Raw genomic sequence first — 13919 nt, 5'->3', positions numbered from 1 at the left:
TCCCATTGGCTAAGCAGGGCAATATGCAAATTAACTGCCAGGCAAGATGGCGGCCGGCAGCCAGGCAGCTTGAAACTAACATGAGGCTTGCTTGCTTCAGTGACGGAGGACTCCAACGTTCCCCGCCTGCCGCTGCAGGCCTCTGAGCTGCACCTCTAAGCAACTATGTAACAAATATAGAAGCTAAACAAAACCCCAGAAACCTGCTTTAGTCCGCCACAGGATCGCAACATTGTAAGCAAAGGCCAGAAACCTACTTTCAGCAGCGGAGGCCTAAGAGCTGCAGCCAAGCCTCAAAGCTAAAGCTGGCCCAGAATAAAAAAGAAAAAAAGAAAAAAAGGAGCGGTTGGGAGCTTCAGTCACCCCCAGCCTGAAAACAGCCCTCAGCCCCTCGCCCAGACTGGCCAGGCACCCCAGTGGGGACCCCCACACTGAAGGTTGTGTGAGCAGCTGCAAACAGCCATCATCCCCTCACCCAGGCTGGCCAGGCAGCCCAGTGGGGACCCCCACCCTGATCCAGGACACCCTTCAGGGCAAACCAGCCAGCCCCCACCCATGCACCAGGCCTCTATTCTATATAGTAAAAGGGTAATATGCCTCCCAGCACCGGGATCAGCGGAGCCGCGAGGCCTCCCGGCACCGGGATCAGTGTGACAGGGGGCAGCGTCCAAACCCCCTGATTGCCCTGCGGCTCTGTGTGTGACAGGGGGCGGGGCCACAACCTTCCTATCCACCCTGCTCTGTTCGTGACAGGGGAAGGTGCCCCAACACCCTGATCAGCCCTGCTCTGTGCCTGATAGGGGGGAGCTCCCCAACCACCTGATTGTCCTGCGGCTCTGTGTGTGACAGGGTGCGGCGCCCTAACCCCCAGATCGACCCTGCTTTGTGTGTGACAGGGTGCGGTGCCCACCCCCCCCCCCACCCCCACGGGCCCTGCTCTGTGTGTGACAGGGTAGAGCCATAACCTCCCCATCGGCCCTGCCCTGAGTGTGAGAGTGGTGGCGCCCCAACCCCCTGATCAGCCCTGCTCTGTGGGTGATAGAGGGCGGCACCCCAACCCCCTGATGGGCCCTGCTCTGTGTGTGACAGGGGGTGGCGCCGCAACCTCCCCATCAACCCTGCCTTGAGTGTGACAGGGGACGGTGCCCCGACCCCCCAATCGGCCCTACCCTGAGCGTGACTGAGGGTGGCATCACAACCTCCCAATCGTCCTGCTCTGTGCATGACAGGGGGCAGCGCCCCAACTCCCCAATCAGCCCTTCTCTGAGCCCGACCAGGGGCTGCACCTAGGGATTGAGCCTGCCCTCTGCCACCCGGGAGCAGGCCTAAGCCAGCAGGGCATTATCTCCCGAGGGTCCCAGACTGCGAGAGGGCACAGGCCGGGCTGAGGGACCCCCCCCCCCTGAGTGCACAAATTTTTGTGCACTGGGCCTCTAGTTCTATATAATAAAAGGCGAATATGCATATCAACTGAATGGCAGAATGACAGGTCACTATGACACACACTGACCACCAGGGGGCAGATGGTCAACGCAGGAGCTGCCCCCAGCCCGCAGGCCCCAGGACAGCCAAGGCAGGTGCCAGTGGGGGCCCCTGATTGCCCCGCCAGTCGCCCCACAGAGGGAGGCAACCAGCAGCAGTGGTGGGGGGCGGGGCTGGCAAGCGAGCAGTGCCAGGCCAGCCAAGGTGGGTGTCAGCGGAGGTCCCACCATTTACCCCACAGATCAGCCCTGATCGCTGGTCAGACCTAGGGGACCCTACCCGTGCATGAATTTTGTGCACTGGGCCTTTAGTTATAAAATATAAACAGTACAGTGTGTGTGTCTGTGCGTGCTTTTTGAGAGGAGAGATGAAGAAAAAGTATTTATTCAATATTTACATTTATTATTTACTGGCCACATAGAACCGAAGTTCCTGGGAGGTAAAATTTTACTTTTTAAGATTAATCTATAGTGTGCCTAACATAGTACAATTAAAGTATAATTCATTACTTGACTAGTTGCCAAATCATTAGGATACCTTTTAAAGATTTTAAGAAATAAAATAAACAATATAGAAATAGTTATTACGGACTAAAGCTGGAATTAAAGCATCTCTGTCCAAGCCCTATGATAGAATAATGAAACTCTCATTTATTCATATTTGTATTCATATTCATTCCTTCATTCAACAAACATTTATTTGGCATTTATCATGTGCCAGGAACTTGGAAGAAGACTAGGGATGTTCTTTGTACTCAAGGAGCTCACAGTCTAACAATAAAGGGTGAGTCAACAATCAAGTCAAAGGCATGTTAAAGAAACTCAGCCAATTGTCCTTTAGTATGTCCCACTTCATTCAGGACTTTTCTGATTGTTTCCTTGTGGTGTCATTTGTTTTCTATCTGCTCCTTACTCCTTCCTCTTTCATTTTCTGTAAACTAGAAAGTTCAAGCTCAAGACTTAGATTCAGAATCAACTCTTTTGGCAAGAATATTTCAAGGTGGTGCTATATGTTTCACATCATATCACAGTAGGAGGCACAGAATGTCTGGTTATTCAATTTTTAATTATGTTATCATTGGGTTCAGGTGGTGGCACCCTAAACCCTTTCATCAATTCTTCTCATATTATTAACATTATTGATGATCATTGCCCGAATCAATTATTTTACTAGAGTGTTTTTAAGTTCTATTACTCTATCTACATTAAGAAGGGGAATTCTTGGGATTCTTTAATAGAGAAGAACTTCCCCTCCTGAACAAGGACTATTTGGTTACTCTGAAATATAGTCCATACTGGCCAGGTAGAATAAATGCTTAATTATTTTTCATTAACTACCAATTTTCAGAGGAAGGAGCTGGTGTCCTAGTATCTCCAAGGATAGCCAAAAATTATATTTTTGTTTTGTTTTATATTTTTGGTTGCTTGCTCTCTCATCTCTATGAACTCATAGATTTTATAAATTCAGTGGGTTTCAATCTACTGCAGTCATTCTTTTTTTAAAAAAAATATTTTTATTGATTTCATAGAGGAAGGGAGAGGGATAGAGAGATAGAAACATCAATGATGAGAATCATTGATGAGAATCATTGATCAGCTGCCTACTGGGGATTGAGCCCGCAACCCAGGCATGTGCCCTTGACTGGAATCAAACCCAGGACCCTTCAGTCCGCAGGCCAACGCTCTATCTACTGAGCCAAACCAGGTAGGGCTGTAGTCATTCTTGTAGATGTTAGAATTTGTTATTTGGCTGGTGGTCCCTTCAAGCTGACTACTGTACCCCTTCCACATGATCCTATTTGTTTGACTTTCATATCCTGGAATTAGGAGTTTCTTTAAAGAGCCTGGAAACCTTTCATGAGGAAATAGTATTTAGAAACAATAATCTGGGGGCTAGAGGTATTTATTGCTACTGGGTTGTCACTTATTTCTAGGTCTTTTCAGGGCGAAAAGTTAATAGCTACATATTTAAGAAATAAAATGTCAACTAATTCAGACATTTGCATTTAAAATTTAACATTATATATTTATTTTTTTCTCTTACACTGAAGGTTTTATTCTGACCACAAAGTTGACCCTTGAACAAAATGGATTTGAATTGTGTGGATCACTTATATGCAATTTTTTTCAATACAGTACATGTGCCTCAGTGGTTGAGCATTGACCTATGCACCAAGAAGTCACAGGTTTGCCGTAACCGGTTTGGCTCAGTGGATAGAGCATCGGCCTGCGGACTGAAGGGTCCCAGGTTCGATTCCAGTCAAGGGCATGTACCTTGGTTGCGAGCACATCACCAGTAGTGGGTGTGCAGGAGGCAGCTGATCGATGTTTCTCTCTCATCGATGTTTCTAACTCTCTATCTCTCTCCCTTCCTCTCTGTAAAAAAAAAAAAAAAAAAAAAAAAAAAAAAAAAAAAAAAAAGAAGTCACAGGTTTGAGTCCTGGTCAGGGCACATGCCGGGGTTGCAGGCTAGATCCCTAGTAGGGGGTGAGTGGGAGGCAGTCAATCAATGTGTTTCTCTCTCTTATCAATGTTTCTATCTCTCTTCCTCTCTCTCTTCCTCCCTTTCTAAAAATCAATAAAAACATATTTCAAAAAAATAAATACAGTACATGTATATTCTCTTCCCTGTGATTTGTTCATAATAACATCTTTTCTCTATCCTTTCATTGTAAGAATACAGTATATATTATATATAACATACAAAATATGTGTTAATCTATTGTTCATGTTATTGGTAAGTCATTTGGTCAACATTAGATTATTAGTTAAATGCTTGGGGGAGTAAAAAGTTATATGCGGATATTCAACTGTGTATGGGGTCAGTATCCCTAACCCATGCATTGTTAAAGGGTCAACTGTACTCATTTATTATATCTTATGACAGCTGAAAAATTACAATGCTAACAAAGCCACTGAATGAAGTTTATAATTTCTTTGTAGTTCTTTCTGTCCTTAAAATATAATCCACTAAGGGTATTTAGTTCAAATAAGGAGTTCTGAAGTCACTCTAATTTTTTTTCTAAGTAATTATGTCATAATATATTTAATTATGTACATTTATTTCATCTAATTTTCAAATTCTAGGTTTTATTTTCTTTTCTAATTTTATTCTTTGCCCATGTTTCTAGAGAGTGTTAACCTTTTACTTCTTGATTTTTATAAAAGCGCTTTATAAAATAGGAAAATTAACCCTCTGTCTGTTATTTAGCTGTAAACATTTCTTCTTAGTTTTCAGTACCTTTTCCCTTTGCTTGTGGTTTTTTTAAACCATGGAACACATTTTTTAAAATTTCATGTAATTGAATTAATTGCTTTTGGGTTTTGAGTCATGGTTAGGAAGATTTCCCCTTTCCCAGACTACAAAGAAATCCATACAAGTTTTCTCCTTGTACTTGCATAGTTTTAGTCTTACATTTTGAAATAAATGCAATACATTTGGAATTTATCCTGCACATGGCACGAGGAAGAGATCCAATTTTGCATTTTTCCAAATGGCTATCAGTTAGCCAACATCATTTATTCAGAAATCTATTGAAATAACTGATTTGGAATTTTCACCTTTATCATACCCTAAATTTCATACACGCGGGGCCTCACTTGGACTTCCTCATCTGCCCCATTGGTCTATCGGGTTGTTCACGCAGCAGCACCAGTGCCACACTGTTTTAAGTGCTCAGGCTTTAACGGCGTACTATCAGGTAGGCAGAGCTCGCTCCCCACTTCTCTCCTACTCAGAACGGCTTTTCTTTGCCAGGGTTTCCCCAGTTATTCTTCCTTGTATATTTTCCCACAAAAACCTTATTATCAACTTGTCTGACCCCAGAAGAGAAAAAAAGAAAGAAATCAGTTTATATTTGTTTAGGAATCATCTTAAATTTATAGATTAATTTATGGGGCAGTGAAAACCTGAAGCTTTATCTCCTTGTCTAAGATCAGGGCATATATGTCCATTTGTTCAAGTCTATTTTTATGCCTTTCAGAAGTGTTTAAATGTTTTCTTTATATAGGTTTTGCTTGTTTCTTATTATTTTATTCCAAAGAATTTATATTAGTTTGTTGCTATTTTTTTTTTGTTAATCTCACCCGAGAATATTTTATTCATTGATTTTTAGAGAGAGTGGAAGGGTGGGGAAGAGACAGACAGAGAGAAACACCAGTGTGAGAGACACATTGATTGGTTGCCTCCCACACACGCCGACCAAGACTAGGAATTGAGCCTGCAACCAAGGTACCTGCCCTTGACTGGAATCAAACCCTTGACTCTGCAATCCCCAGGTCAATGCTCTAATCACTGAGCAATACCAGCTAGGGCAGTTTGTTGCTATTTTTATGGGGGTCTTCTAGTAAACCTTATGACTGTGTACTATTTGTACATAAGAAGGTTACTGATTTCTCAGGCTACCTTTTAATCTATTTAAAAGCAAATAGTCATAGTCTGTTAAAAGCAAAGATTTTAGTTTTCATATAATTTTGTTTGGCGGAAGGAATAGCAGTTAAGACTTTCTTAATGTGCGTGTTCCCACTGTGGGAATTACCTATGTATCACAAGGGCAAACAAAAACTCACCTTTGTATATTCATCTTTGGCCTTGGTAAGCATTCGTAAGATATCTACTTCCTTCCCCTCTCCTGAACTGAGGATCATTGGGGAGATTCCTGCTCCAGCTTCTTGATGGGCTCTCAATTGTTCATACTGAGTTAGGCTAGAAAAGTAGAGGGGAAGAGCCACACAAGGAAAAACAATTCAAAACAGATGATTTTTAAAAGCATCCAATTCTCACCCAGTTGTTTTTATCCTGTTATACTCACACCATATAATAAAAGGCTAATATGCAAATCAACCAAACAGCAGAATAACCAGTTGCTATGATGCGCACTGACCACCAGGGGGCAGACGCTCAGTGCAGGAGTTGCCCCCTGGTGGTCAGTGCGCTCCCACAGGGGGAGTGCCGTTCAGCCAGAAGGTGGCCTCACAGCTGGCAAGCACAGTGGCAGTGGCAGGAGCCTCTTCTGCCTCTGTGGCAGTACTATGGATGTCCAACTGATGGCTTAGGGCCACTCCAGAGGGCCTAAGCCATGAGTTGGACATCCCCCAAGGGCTCCTGGACTGCAAGAGGGCACAGGCCAGGCTGAGGGACACCCCGCCTCCACTCTGAGTGCATGAATTTTGTGCACCAGGCCTCTAGTATTAAAAATAAGACTGCTTAAGAATTAAAAGAAGGAAAATGAGATTTAAGGGAGGTCCTGAGTTCACTGACTAGATATATGAATCTAGAGTAGAGGTGGGCAAACTCCAACCTGCAGGCCAAATCCTTCCCACTGATGGTTTTTGTGGAGTTACAAACATAGCCCTCTCCTTAGGCTGCTGCCTCAGACTTGCCTGCATAGTTGAGTAGTTGTGACAGAGTAAGTGTGACCTTGCAAAAAAATATTATCTTTACCAACTCCTCATTAAGAGCATTTGAAAGGACTCATTAATTGCTGAGGAAACCCAATTTTAGAGTTCTCAAAAACCAAGCAAACAGCATGGCAAGTCAGAATTCCCCCTTCCTCCAAAGTGCCTTAAAGTCAAAGCGAGGTTAATACCAGGTACTCAAATCATGTGGTTCTCTGGAAGTTTGGAAACAGTGAAGATTCCATTCTAGGAGAGGGGCATATAAAAAACAGAGCAATAAGGCATGTCTTCTGTTTTCCTGAAAACAATACAGAAGGGAGACCATATGCTCCTATATTCTGCTAGGTGGCATTGATAAAAACACTTGTTCCTTTTGTGTGCTTTGACTTTTAGCTCAAATTCTTTTATAATTGCCATGAAGTTGGTCAGAGAGATCTGAGTATGTATTGAGAGGTTTAATTCTAACTGAGGAAGGGCTGGAATCCATACACATCAGCTGTTATTGCTAGTCAACAATCCATTTTCTGCCCTAGCTCTTAAGTAATTAGTGCAGAATGCTGGCGATTTTAACATGGCCTCTTGGCTGAGCTGCAGGGTAATTTTTAATCTACATGAAATCCTGCTATTATTATCCATTGCACAGTTGACAATAACATGAATGTTCTAAGAACTAGTTGTTACAGTGGTAAATACCAGTTTGAACACAATCACAATCTGAAACCTGAGCTAGTTACCTAAAATTAGCTATCATCACAAGCTAGATTTTCAGAAATAAATTATATTTACTGTATGTAAAGGTGGTCCCAAAGTTTCATTTTTGGGAATCACTTTTTAGTAATTTCATTGGCCAAAATCTAAAATTGCAAATGTTTCTTTTGCATATAGAGCTGTTTTGTCAACTCATATGGGCAGCAGTTACACTATTGTGCTCAGCTGAGTCCAGTCACGACCTGAGATACAGCACGAGTGGGAAATATGTCATTCTGGGCTCTAAACCAGCGGTCGCCAACCTTTCGGACCTCATGGACCACCAGTGGTCCGTGGACTAGTGGTTGGCGACCGCTGCTCTAAACCATTCCCATAAACAGCAGGGAAGTGTGACTGCCTCACAGCACAAGCACTGGGCTCAAGAACTGCTCAAAGATGGGAGAAATCACAAGGTAGCATGAGATTAGAAGAAAAAGAGATGAGAGAGAGAGAGAGAGAGAAAACAAAGACCATCCTAAGTACTCACAGTGTTGGAGGGTGGGGAAACCCTGAGCCTCTACAACTATGGGTATGCACTTAAAGGAAAGTATTTAGGCAGGAAGGAAATGAAAGGTCAAAGAGAATCTAGAGGAGCCTTTCAGAATGTCTCCGAATGTTCTTTCTACTAATAGACATACTGATAACTTTCAAAGAAAAACTGTCAAATGACAAATAAGGAAGATATTATGGAAAATTGCCATTTGGAACAACTCATATTACAGGTATTTCACACATGCAGAAAACAATGAGATGATCCATTCCACATGATAAATGTTACCTAGTGGAAATGTAAAAAGTTGTATTTATGTCTCTTTTTCACTTATAAAGTAATAGTAAATGTTTTTCCTAACCACTTGAAAACAATTGCTGTAAGAGATATATTCTGCTAAGATTATGGTGTAGTTACGCATACTTAGAAATACAAACAAAAGCACCAGGTCCTAAAAAATAGTATGCAGTCTTTCAGCACTTACTTTTTCATAAGTTCTGCAATTCTTTGGCATTCTTCCTTATCATAAAACCAAATTCCATAAATGGACACTGTAAAAACACATCAAATAAATTATGAGCATCTTCAAAACTACAAAATTAAAAGAAAGTCCCTCTCCATTTTGAAAGAAACACACAACTACTGAATAAATGAAACCAATCATTGGAATTAAAGCTTGAAAACCTAACACTAGAGTTTATTTATTTATTTATTTATTTATTTATTTATTTATTTATTTTTCTTTATTGATTAAGGTATTACATATGTGTCCTTATCTCCCCATTAGAATTTTTTAAGCCCACAGAGAAATCTACAGTGGTCTTATGCACACACACACACACAGGCACACACACCCAATATAAGTCTGTTGTCCTTAAAAATATAGCACCGGAACATAATAAGCATTTGGTAAATGCTTCTTAATGAATGACTAGAGATTGAAAATGAAATTGGAATTCTAAACTCCTGGCTTTGAAACATAATGTTTCCATATTCCATTTGCACATTTCACACACATGTTTCATCTTTATTTTCAGGTATTCAGACACCTGATGCACAAATTAGGTCTAGGAACCCCTCTCTCTTCTCCTTCTCCCAGGTAAATGTTAACTGAGAAATTGGCTTTTTAAGATGTAAGTTAGGATAGGGTCTGGAAAAATTAGATTCCATAATAAATCTCTGACTCAAAATATCTGTACAGAAAATTTACAATTGTTGATAGCTTAGAAACAACTGTGACTATCGCTTAGTAATGAATGAGTAATTGGTATTGATCAATATAACAATTTTCCAATAAGTTGTATACTTTGGTATGGGCCTATCTATATCATTTTTATAGCAAAAGCTAAAGAGTTCCAAGCAATGTATAAACACCTAATTGAAGACCTGGTGATATTATCACGTAAATAATGCACTCATTACATATACATTTAAAAATCTTCACTGAAAATAGTAGTAATGTTAAAAGGCAATGAAAACCAATAAAACATATTTTTTAAAAGGAAAAACATGTATAATTTATACTTTCAAAACATCCTATATAATAAAGAGGTAGTATGCAAATTGACCATCACACCCTTGTGCAATATGGCTGCCACAAGATGGCTGGCAGGGCTGGGCAGTCTGGGGCGATCAGATTGGCAGGGGAGGGCAGTTGGGGGTGACTGGGCCTGCAGGGGAGGGAAGTTGGGGGTGATCAGGTCAGCAGAAGAGGGCAGCTGGGGGGGGGGGCGGGGACTGGGCCTGCAGGGGAGGGCAGTTGGGGGTGACCAGGCCGGCAGGGGAGGGAAGTTAGGGGCGACTGGATAGGTAGACAGGCGAACGGTTGGGAGTCAGCAGTCCTGGATTGTGAGAGGGATGTCTGACTGCTGGTTTAGGCCCGATCCCACAGGGATTTTGCATGCCGGGCCTCTAGTCCTATCTAATAAAAGAGAAACATGGTAATTAGCATATGACCACTATCCTTATCATTGGCTAATCAGGGAGATATGCAAATTACATGCCAGCCAAGATGGCGGCCGGCAGCCAGGCAGCTTAAACTGAACATGAGGCTTACTTGCTTCAGTGACGGAGGACTGCACCGTTCCCCGCCTGCCTTGCCAGCCTCTGAGCCTGCAGTTTGGAACATTCTAACAAATATAGAAGCTAAACAAAACCCCAGAAACCAGCTTTCAGAGAGCTGGGATCTCAGAGCTGGAGTTGATACAGAGTTTCGATTATAGAACCTAAACAAACCAGATACCTGTTTTCAGCAGCTGAGGCCTCAGAGCTGGAGCCAGGCTAAAGCTGGCCCAGAATAAAAAAGAAAAAAGAAAAAAAGGAGCAGTTGGGAGACTTCAGTCCCAGCCTGAAAACAGCCCTCAGCCCCTCACCCAGACTGGCCAGGCACCCCAGTGGGGACCCCCACCCTTAAGGGTATGTGACCAGCTGCAAACAGCCATCATCCCCTCAACCAGGCTGGCCAGGCACCCCAGTGGGGACCCCCACCCTGATCCAGGACACCCTTCAGGGCAAACCAGCGCCCCCACCCATGCACCAGGCCTCTATTCTATATAGTAAAAGGGTAATATGCCTCCCAGCACCGGGATCAGCGGAGCCGTGAGGCCTTCCGGCACTGGGATCAGTGTGACAGGGGGCAGCGCCCAAACCCCCTGATCGCCCTGCGGCTCTGTGTGTGACAGGGGGTGGGGCCACAACCTCCCTATCGGCCCTGCTCTGTTCCTGACAGGGGAAGGCATCCCAACCCCCTGATCGGCCCTGCTCTGTGCCTGATATGGGGGAGCTCCACAACCCCCTGATCACCCTGCGGCTCTGTGTGTGACAGGGTGCGGCGCCCCAACCCCCCCACCCCACGGGCCCTGCTCTGTGTGTGACGGGATAGAGCCATAACCTCCCCATCGGCCCTGCCCTGAGTGTGAGAGTGGCGGCACCCCAACCCCCTGATCGGCCCTGCTCTGTGGGTGATAGAGGGCGGCGCCCCAACCCCCTCCCCCCACAGGCCCTGCTCTGTGTGTGACGGGATAGAGCCATAACCTCCCCATCGGTCCTGCCCTGAGTGTGACAGTGGCGGCGCCCCAACCCCCTGATCGGCCCTGCTCTGTGTGTGACAGGGGGCGGTGCCCCAACTCCCCTATCGGCCCTACTCTGTGACAGGGGGGAGCTCCCCAACCCCCTGATTGACCCTGCTCTGTGCATGACAGGGGGGAGCTCCCCAACCCCCTGATCGACCCTGCTCTGTGCATGACAGGGGGCAGCACCCCAACCCCCTGATTGGCCCTGCTCTGTGCGTGACAGGGGGTTGCGCTGCAACCTCCCCATCGACCCTGCCTTGAGTGTGACAGGGGACGGTGCCCCAACCCCCCAATCAGCCCTACCCTAGCGTGACTGAGGGTGGCATCGCAACCTCCCAATCTGCCCTGCTCTGTGCATGACAGGGGCCGGCGCCCCAACTCCCCAATTGGCCCTGCTCTGAGCCCGACCAGGGGCTGCACCTAGGGATTAGGCCTGCCTTCTGCCACCTGGGAGCAGGCCTAAGCCAGCAGGTCGTTATCTCCTGAGGGGTCCCAGACTTCGAGAGGGTACAGGCCGGGCTGAGGGACCCTCCCCTCCTCCCCGAGTGCACAAATTTTTGTGCACAGGGCCTCTAGTACTATATAATAAAAGGGTAATATGCAAATTGACTCTAACAGTAGAATGACCAGATGACTGCTGAGCCAGTCACTATGAGGTGCACTGACCCCCTCTTGGTCCCTTTCCCTGGCAGGCAGTCTCCAATTGCTGTGGGGGCGGGACCAGTGAGCGGGCGGAAACAGCCAACCTCTCGGTCCCTTCCCCTGGCCATCAGGCACCGATCACCGGATGGCGAACGGGAACTGGGGGTGGGTGGTGGCAGGAGGCGGGACCGGCTGTGGGGAGTTGGGGGAGATGCCGCGGATTGCAGGCCAGGCCTAGGGACCGTACCCATGCACGAATTTCGAGTGCCAGGCCTCTAGTTTAATTATATAAATATTATTTGGTCATTAAAACAGCTGTGATGTTTTATTATTATTGTTGATTTCAGAGAAGAAAGAGAGAGAGAAACATCAATGATGAGAGAGAATCATTGATTGGCTGTGTCCTGCACACCACACAGTGGAGATCAAGCCTGCAACCCGGGCATATGCCCTGACTAGAAATCGAACCGTGATCTCCTGGTTCATAGGCTGACACTCAACCACTGAGCCATGCCAGCCAGGTTGTGATGTTTTACTAGTAACCACGACATTTCCCCCCACTCACGAGACCAATGCTTTGGTGTGTCTATCTGCATCTTGTCAATAATGATTCAGATGTCAGTAAGTATAGGAAATGTCTTTTTAGTGTAATTTTAAGCAGGTATCTTAAAAGGAACCTTATAAATCTGAATTACTAACTTGCCGAAAGGTAGCAATGGGCTTTTAACGTTTTGTATGATTAGTGTACCAGGAGTCTTTATCTTACCTACCTACATGTATGAAGGGGTAAAAGTGGAAGAAACCAGCTTTTCCTTGAACAGGACCATTTTATCTTCTTAGAACTTCATATCTTGCCTTTAATACAATGACAATCTTTTGAAAAAGAACATCTGAGTTCTGAAGCTAATGGGCTGTAACAGCCTTTATGTCAAAAAGAAATTCTTCCATTTCAAGATTAAATGTATATCTTGAAACTTTTATTCAAGGTTGTTTCCAGCCCATCAACATTGTTTTACCCTGATTGCCTACACAGATTCCTACATACTAACCCACCTAGTTTCATGTTCTTGTAAATAAGTACATGCCATTTGGCTATTTAATAGGTTTATGTGGTTTGGTGGTTTTAATCTTAGTTACAAAACTAGGAACCCAGTCTATTTTTTGGTTACCCATTTTTTTTCCTTGAAGACTGAGTCTTCCAAAACTATCAAAGGAGAAAAGGGGTAGCATGGGAGACAAACAGCATAGCTAACAACATTTGAGGCCCAATGGCAGAGAAAAAAACAGCCATTTGGTCTCATCAGTAGGACATATTAGTAGAAATATTTTGGGTATCATTTTTTTTTATGTTACACATTTGTGGCATTTGACATAAGGAACTAGATTTTCATAAGGGTAGGATGCCAAGTAAACCGTTGATACAAACAGAAACACAATTTGACAATACCATTGCCACGAGATAACTGAAAAGCAGAATTAGGGAAGGAAAATGCTACAGAAACATTTTTCAGATGTCAAAGAATGAAAGAAGACTGGGTTTTAAAGTGATTATATAAGACATTGTGGAGATTTCTTTAGGGCATGACCATTTATCTATAAAGCAACTTGACTTTAAGATTAAAATGAACCATTCTGAAATAGCTCTTTTCATTCCAGTTAATATTTAGTTTGAACACAAAATTTAAAAAGCCAAAGAGTGGGGTGAGGTGGGAACAGATTTACCAACAGTCCTGGCAACGGAAAGGTAGCACCAAGATAAAATGTAGAACTGGGCCTAATTTCTTTTCTCCCTAAAATAGTTTTGCCACTTGAGCTGCATTCCACTGGGAAAGGGGCAGCAGTGAATTACATTAAAGTGCACATTCCAACTGAGGTTTTCTGTTTCTTAGGCCCAAGGTCCACCGACCCCTGGACAAACCTATCACTCTTCTACACAAGAGAGTGTATCAGAGCAGCTCGTGGTGACAAATAAAAACCAGAGATCATCATGCCTTGGGAGGTGATGAGCTGCCAGGCTGACAGAAACCATTAACCTCACATTTCAATCCCAGTTTTCCTGTAAAGCCACTGGGGGAGAGGCCACCTTACGTA

At 44.2% G+C, this 13919-nt stretch overlaps 1 protein-coding gene across 6 annotated transcripts in view; it reads right to left on the bottom strand.

Moving 5' to 3' along the window:
- Positions 1-13919, bottom strand: part of DCP1B (decapping mRNA 1B) — a 55817-nt gene that overhangs the window by 14631 nt on the left and 27267 nt on the right. For all 6 annotated transcript variants that reach the window (XM_036302137.1, XM_036302136.1, XM_036302138.1 and 3 more), the window contains 2 exons: positions 8600-8666; positions 6051-6186 (listed from right to left, as the gene is read on the bottom strand). In XM_036302137.1, the coding sequence (XP_036158030.1) occupies positions 6051-6186; positions 8600-8666 (203 nt within the window). The remainder of the gene's footprint in view (positions 1-6050; positions 6187-8599; positions 8667-13919) is intronic.

Source organism: Myotis myotis, unplaced genomic scaffold (assembly GCF_014108235.1).
Source record: "Myotis myotis isolate mMyoMyo1 unplaced genomic scaffold, mMyoMyo1.p scaffold_m19_p_3, whole genome shotgun sequence".
Classification (NCBI taxonomy): domain Eukaryota; kingdom Metazoa; phylum Chordata; class Mammalia; order Chiroptera; family Vespertilionidae; genus Myotis; species Myotis myotis.
Note: the sequence above shows the minus strand (reverse complement) of the source record. Positions and strands in the feature narration are given on the sequence as shown.